This window comes from Adiantum capillus-veneris, chromosome 17 (assembly GCF_014529385.1).
Source record: "Adiantum capillus-veneris isolate H3 chromosome 17, ASM1452938v2, whole genome shotgun sequence".
In the NCBI taxonomy this organism is placed as follows: domain Eukaryota; kingdom Viridiplantae; phylum Streptophyta; class Polypodiopsida; order Polypodiales; family Pteridaceae; genus Adiantum; species Adiantum capillus-veneris.
In genome coordinates, this window is record NC_140947.1 from 46,271,847 (window position 1) to 46,279,503 (window position 7,657).

Here is a 7,657-nt window from a genome sequence, read left to right on the forward strand (position 1 = left end):
AAGTGCTACTATGCAGATAAATACATCAAGAACACATGCACACACTACCAATGCTAAGTGGGCTAAAAAAGCTCACCTTTTATAAGGTTTACGAGCAGGTAACATCTTCTTCGTGGTAGTAAAGTGGGCCCATCCATAGTAATTTACTGGTGCATCACCCAGTACAGAGGCAAACGTAGGGAAGAAGAAAAAAGAGGTGTTATGGAGCACGTGACAGCCAACCGTCAGCAAACATCAACAGGCCCCTACACTAGATGTGGAGTTAAACCACGCCGTGGCCCACAAGTACACAAAATGGAGAGACCGCGAGAGAAGGGAGCCACCATGCTTTTACAAAAAATGCCAGGGAATGCAGAGCCATAAAACCCGCATACCCTCATGACCGCAATCGACTACAAGGTAAGGTATCGGTACGGTCCCACCTTAGTTAATACAAGCCCCCCTTTTTTTTGGGAAACTTATCCCTGCAGGGCAAAATGTTCCTTTTATTTTTATAAGGTAAAGATACCATAAGATCCTCAAAAAATTCTTTACCCAAGCCAATAATACACTCTAGGTACCCCCGGCTAGTAGTCCCAAAAAATTAAGGAAATTACTAACAAGCTAGAACTAGCCATACGTGTGTGTGTGTGTGTGTGTGTGTGTGTGTGTGTGTGTGTGTGTGTGTGTGTGTGTGTGTGTGTGTGTGTGTGTGTGTGTGTGTGTGTGAGAGAGAGAGAGAGAGAGAGATGAAAGGTTATATTAACGTCTTCAAAAGGCCAAAATGACCTATGGAACCAAAGGTTACATCCATGTGTGACTTGAGTGTAGTGTCCGAGTAACATAAAAATAAGAGGAAATGAAACTACCTAGAGTGCATAGGTATTTAATTTAAAACCACTTCCTCATCATTATCAACATCTTCATCACATAATACATAATACCCCAATAAGGGTGTGACTAGGTAATGTGTGGTGATCCATCCCAAGTACCCACTATGAAAATTATTGATCTTACTCTACATGGATCCTTTATGTGTAGGTACTCTACTCGTAAGGGTAGTGTGTTTGAGTCTATGGATCTCTAGCAAGAAGAGACCTAGGCACCTCTGATTATAGTAATCCACGATGCAAGATAAGGGGCTAGAGACCTCATTGTATAAGTAATGAAAATGCATGTGGATCTCATGATATGTTGTGCATTGGCATATCAACTGATCATATCTTTGGTTCTCTCTAGAAAACGTGGCATGCTCTGTCCTCCAAGGGGTCATCCCGAGTAGTCCCAACTTAAAAAGTAGTGATCTGACTTTGCAATGGAAGAGAGAGAGAGAGAGAGAGAGAGAGAGAGAGAGAGAGAGAGGTATATATATATATATATATATATACACACACACACACACACACACACACTCCATCTTCCATGGTTGATGTCCCATTTGGTAACCTTTGCTTTATAAATCACACAAATAGTACTTGTACCTTGTACAAAAGAAAGATGGATCTTAGAAGAAGTATATACAAAGCTCTTAATAAGACTTAGGTTATGTGGGCTTTGGCCTAAGTTGTTTGCCTTTGGTGTATACCACTATTTGTTAGGGATGGGAATGGAGAGAGCTTTTTCTAGATTTTTATTCAACTGAGCATTCAAAACAAAAAGCTCGCTTGGCTCCAAAATCAGTTTTTGAAGCGAGCATTTCAGAGGGAGATTTTTTTTCTTAATCTCTCTCTCTCTCTCTCTCTCTCTCTCTCTCTCTCTCTATATATATATATATATATATATATATATATATATATAGTTTCTCGAAAGAATTTCTTTACAAAGTTTCAATAGAAGATGTTGATCAATAGCGCTTCTCGATAATATGTATCCCACATAGTGTGTAGCAGCAAAGTAAGTGTGTGGCAAGTGTGTTCCAAGTCGCATGAGATTGCCCATGGATGTTTCCATGTAACCAATTTGAATAGGTAGGCAACCACTACATAGGCTAGCCATTAGCTACTAAGCCAATACCAACATGCAGTATCATAGTGGCCAGCAATTGACCATATTCACTAAAGTAATACTTTTTTGTTGGATTCGAATTGAGGCTAGCCAACTGTGGAGTCAAGTTTATTTTTGCGATATGGTGCATAGTGGTTGTGAGGAGCCTGTAATGTCTCTTTGGTTTTGCTAACATATTTTCTCCACTCACAATTGTGAGTATGGAAAAAAAAAAAGGTTAGTCCATTTTTGGAAACTTTACATTCCCCCTACACTGGACCATGGGTTCATTGGCACCTAGGCCTCCAATTCAAGTCAACAATAAGACTTGAACACAAAGCCTTTTTGGTTGGATTCGAATTTGAGCTCACATAACTGCAAAGTCCATTTCGACGGAAACGTTAGATTAAGCATATGTGCCCGGGGTGATATAAGAGGACGTGAGCGTTAACAGGTCGCGTGGTCGCCTTCGAACCCTTGACCGGGTCATGGAGGACAAAGACTCAACCAACCAAGCTAGCTCTTTTGGACAAGTTTCATGTGTAAAACAAACAAAAAAAGGCCTCTCCTTGTGAATGTGAGTGTGGCACTCCATAACAAAATCATGCCAATTACGGATCAAATGCAAGTCTCAAAAGAAGTTATATAGACACAAGAAGTTTTGGATAAATTCTCACAATAACTCCCACATTGTGACTTACCTCAACATCATGAGCTTCTGTGAGGGAGGCACCGCATACCTAGCTAGGTACGATTGGGGGCAGGGGACAGCCAGCCCAATTTGGGGGGGGGGGAGGGGTCCCCTACCCCCAATTGTAGCTAGTTAGGTGTGCGGTGCCTCTCGAGCAGAAGCTCATGACCCACCGGGCCGGCGGTCCCCTGCCCCCAATCGTACCTAGCTAGGTATGTGGTGCCTTCCTCAGATCAGAAGCTCATGATGTTATGCATTGTATGAAAAACAATGAAAAAGACTTACATGAGAAAACTTCTAAATCTTCTTGTGAAAGACGCAGACATGCTGAGTGTGATAAAGTTCCAAATCTGTGTAAAAAGCAAACTCACATATGGTCATCCAATATGAGTGTTTAAAGCAATACATGACTTAGATCTCAACTCATAATATAATACATGTTGTCATGTTGCACTTGAAATCAAGGTCATCTTATGCCTTTTGAAACAACTAGAACTTGAAGTTTCTTTTTCACAGGAAAGTAGCTCTACCTCCAGCTTCCTTCCACAAATTGGCTTCCTCAACAGCTGTTTCACTTTAGCAACATCGGTAATGTCCAGTTCTAGCTCCATATCCACTCCAAAGAGGCGAAATGCTGGTGCTCTTGAGGAGCTCAATGATGCTGTACTGTCCTCGCGCTTGGCTGTGCCAAGGCAGTTTTCCACTTCATTGCACTGTTGTGTCAGACATGAGTTGAGTTCTAGCTGATGAGATTTCATGGATCCTTGACCACCAAAATCCATTCTACTCCTCTTTGTTAGTAAGGAAAACTCTTTCTTCGACATCAAGGATCCCACCTTCACAGCTTGTTTCGAATTTGGCAATGGCATGGCCGATGTATCCAAACTGTTGGCCCCATGTGAGCTCATACTCATGCATTGACTCGCGAGTGGTTCCTGATGCAACAGAGACAATGTTCTTTGATCATGATTGTAGAATTCTTGCGTGGGGGGGACGGTGTCTGTGGAATTGTACGCATCACGTAGATGCTCATTACAAGCATTATCAGCTTCATGATGCTTTTGAGATGTACTATGACCATCAGCAGAATAAGCCTGCAATGCGAAATCATGCCCACACAGGGTTTGTTGCATGGTTGTGCGCCTCGCGCTTTTGCAACTAGAAGAGGAACCATGATTTGATCTACCTGTCTGTTGATTGAAGAGTGTTTGTTGAGGTTGCGGTACAGATATGGCTTTAGCTATATATTCATGTGCTACATGTAGTTTCTGCAATCCATCAATATGATTAGATTCTGTAGTGCATGATGGCCCTTTGGTTGGCTTGTGTATTGGGTCTAAGCTCAATTTGCATATGATAAACAGACGCTTATCATGGACACCATTTGACGCTGCTGAGCGCTTGAAAGAAACCATGTCACCTGCTTTAAGCTTCTTCTCTTTCACAAAAGCACTCCACCCTTTGGTGAAAACATAACTCTGACTGCTGCTCCAGTAGGAGTAGCGAAAGCGCCACATCTTTCCTGAAGAGTCCTGCAAAGTAAGCATAAGACCGCCCTTCTCGTTGTGCCTGTTGGTGAGCGGAAAATATCTCTCTGCATGTTGTTTGGGGATGACAAGCCGATTGAGCTTGCCGACATCACTGGGAGTGAGGCTCTTCTCAAAGAGCTGCTCTCCCATCTGCAAATCAGAAACTGCTCGTGGCATAGAGGCGAAATGTGCATGTGGCATATTGCGGTCGCTTCCACCTTCTTCATCCTTGACTAGCTGTTGATGGCAAACTCGATTATCTAACGCGAGCGCGTCAGATGAAAGCGTCCTTTTCTGCTCCTTCTCTGTTAGAAGCATGCGCTGACTATACGCCTCTAGCTCATCCCCATATGTATGCCTTCTCAACATGTCAACCACTTCCTCTTTGGTGTGGCTACTCAGAAAGGCCTCTTCTATTCTCTGCTGTTGCAGCGGACGATCCCTCTCGCTAAATTGGTTGAAGTTTGTCACCGCTTGGCTTCCTCTGTACTTGATTGCTGCACAGTCATATGCTCGTGCGGCTTCCTCTTCCGTGTTGAAGGTGCCAAGCCACACTCTCTGATTCTTCTCATAAATCTGAGCTCCCCATTTCCCATTCAGCTGAGGAACAACCCCTTTGAACTGTGTAGAAAGCTTCATGATTTCCAATGGTGGAGCATGAATGTGATCTATCAGATCTTTGAATGTGAAATCCATGTCCGGGGACGGAAATATTGAGGTGGGTTTGGAGGTGGCGTCGAGATTCCATAGCCAGTTGCTTGGAGAAGTAGTTGAGCTCTCTTTTGGTTGAAGCAGCTGGTGAAGGTGGGCTTCTGAAGGGAAGATTAGATCTTTCAAATTGGATGAATGTAAGAGAAGCTGGTTGCATTCTCTCTTGAGAAGCTCATGTAAAGTGAGTGGGTCATTGGGTGAAGGTAATTGCATGTCTTCCATGTGGCTTATAAGAGCCTGATGGGCTATAATATGATTGACTGGTGAGCTTTTTGATACTTATCTCCTTTCTTTTTCCTTGGTAGCTCCTCTTTTTCTTTCTTCCTCTTGCCACACACACACACACACACACACACACAGAGAGAGAGAGAGAGAGAGAGAGAGAGAGAGAGAGATGGAGATTTTGATGTCAGCTGGCCCTGCAGGAAACAAAATAGAAAGTAATTAAATATCTATCATCTTCCTTACCAATAACACAGAGAGCAACAGATGCCCTTAAACACAATCCATCCAAGGACACTAATTACAAACTGTCTAGAGACATAATTTTCCTTTCCAAGTGTAAGCATAGAGACAAACCTTACCTGTATCTCGATCTCGTGTTCCCACCGGCGTATTTTGCAACCATCATACTGACAGAGTACTTTGCGAATTCCACGAGAATGAATCGATCAAAATCCTGATGATGACAAGCTGCAGTAATTACATAGTATGTTAGAAGAGAGGCACACAGCATTCTAATACTTGATCAAAGATCAATCTACACAGGACTATATTCAAAATTTAATCCCAATTGACACTAGCTTCATCCTGGCCCCCAATCAGTAATCACGTCTAAGGACGGCTGGGATTACCTATCACTAGCCTGACGATTTATGAAACCGCAAGAACGATAATTAAGAGAAGAGAACTTTGATTCGACGATGTCTGTTGACAGCTAATCAATTGGTAATCAATATCACTACAGGGGATGTGTAGAGAAGAGATAACTGAGGAGGACTGCTCATTCTACATCTAAGTCACTAGTATGGTACTGCTATGTTTGAGCTGTTGACCAGGCCTTTTAACATAAGAATTAGCAATATTTAGAAGCTTAACTGTTTGTGCAGTACCTTAATACAGAATTTGCTTGGTTGGGATTAATTGGATGCTTCGTTTCGTCAGTGATTGCAGGCGGCCGAGGTTTCGTGGGCTGATTGCAGGTGGCCTCGGCAGACGATGCTATAAGCTCAGACAGGAGGCTTACTATATGGCTGGTCAGTGTTGCCCCCATAATACGTAAGGACATCCGAGCATCAATCCCTAAATAAGGGGGTTGTACCGTACAAGCTTCATGAGCACTAATAAGCTGACCAGCATACAATCTATGTAGGAAAAAGTACATGTCTTTATTGTGTGTCTGTGTGTGTGTGTAGAGAGAGAGAGAGGAGAGAGAGAGAGAGAGAGAGAGAGAGAGACTAGTGGTATTGGAGGACCACTAGTAGTTGCAAATTGCCCCTCTCTACCAAAAGTGTGCCTCCATTTTCAACCCTTTTTCCCTCTTTTTTTGCACTCACAATGGGGATTGCCTGCCACTGAGCTTAAAACCCACTTCTCCAAATGACATGGTGTGATTAAGGGGGATCTAGGGTTGAGATAAGGCATTGCGGATCGGGGGCGGTCTCAATCGTTCGATCAAATGGGTGATCAGCTAAGGGTTGAACTCATCCCTTTCAATAAAAGCCAATCTATCCCAGCTTCTCTCTTCTCTTGTCCAGGTTGTACTCTCTCTCTTCTCTCACACACACACACACTCTCTACCTACAGCTTGACATCATATGTATATACATGCACAAGGCCAGGATTTGGGAAGGTGACCAGATAGGACTGGGACCGGAGGTTGATGATGATGATGGAAGAGGGATCTTGAATTGTTTAGTATTATAAGAAAGGGAGGCTTGAAACTTGAAAGCCTGAAGAAGCAGATATGCATCTGCGGTCTGCCTCTGGATCGGAAGCTTCCTGGCAATAGCGTCCCACCTCTCATCAAAATGTATGTTCTTGCGTTGACTCTCACAAAGTCCTCGTACGGAATTGCACCTTCCTACGGACTTGCACTCTCACGGCCCACGATACCGTACACTCTCTCTCTCTCTCTCTCTAGCCCTCTCTCTCTCTCTCTCTCTCTCTCTCTCTCTCGTCTCAGGGAACAAGTTACAACAAACAGTCACCAGTGTTTTTTATCACAACTACCTAACTTAGTACTATTTGTAGAGGGCCCTCAACAATGCAATTGTGTGCCCCATAGCTTTTCTTAGTTTTATGGCTCCCTCATCCACAAAGTAAGACCTCGTCGCTAATTGACACCTCCCTAGGGAGGTGGGATCAATGGCCCACATTAAGCATCGCAAGGCAGGTGCAATCCGGACCGTTTGATCGACATTTGAACTAGGTGTGAACTTGAGAGGTATGTGCATCACACCGAATTTGGTGTGAACTCGACGTGAACTAACTGTGAGCTTGGTGTGAACTTGGGAGGGTATGCACACCACACCAAAATTAGTGTGAACTCAGTGTGAAGTAGGTGTATCCGACGCCGTGATCTATAAACTTACCACACACGTATGTTTCAACAAATGTGCGATAGCTTAGCGGGGGTAGAGTCATTTCCAAGGGGGAGAGGGTAGCAGGTTCAAGCCTCATAACTGGAAAAGTGGGAATCTTTTTGCATTCCCTAGGAAATCCAATGGTCACAATCAACCGATGATCGTGAATCATTGATCCC

The 7,657-nt window shown here is 43.5% G+C and overlaps 1 protein-coding gene across 2 annotated transcripts; it reads right to left on the minus strand.

Annotated features, from left to right (window-relative positions):
* Positions 1-3,004: 3,004 nt before the first annotated feature.
* On the minus strand, positions 3,005-6,670 carry LOC147437166 (uncharacterized). Of its 2 annotated transcripts, none has more exons than XM_086486773.1 (3): positions 6,006-6,670; positions 5,478-5,586; positions 3,005-5,312 (listed from the first exon to the last, which is right to left on the minus strand). In XM_086486773.1, the coding sequence occupies exon 3, from the start codon at positions 5,113-5,115 to the stop codon at positions 3,097-3,099; it is 2,019 nt and encodes a 672-aa protein (XP_086342899.1). In that variant the 5' UTR covers positions 5,116-5,312; positions 5,478-5,586; positions 6,006-6,670; the 3' UTR covers positions 3,005-3,096. The 2 variants fall into 2 exon arrangements, with proteins under 2 accessions (XP_086342899.1, XP_086342900.1); XM_086486774.1 differs by having other exon boundaries at positions 5,473-5,586.
* Positions 6,671-7,657: the final 987 nt, after the last annotated feature.

What these genes read in the sequence shown, in the direction of transcription:
- LOC147437166 (XM_086486773.1), bottom strand. Translation starts at nt 5,115, where the DNA reads ATGGAAGACATGCAATTACCTTCACCCAATGACCCACTCACTTTACAT.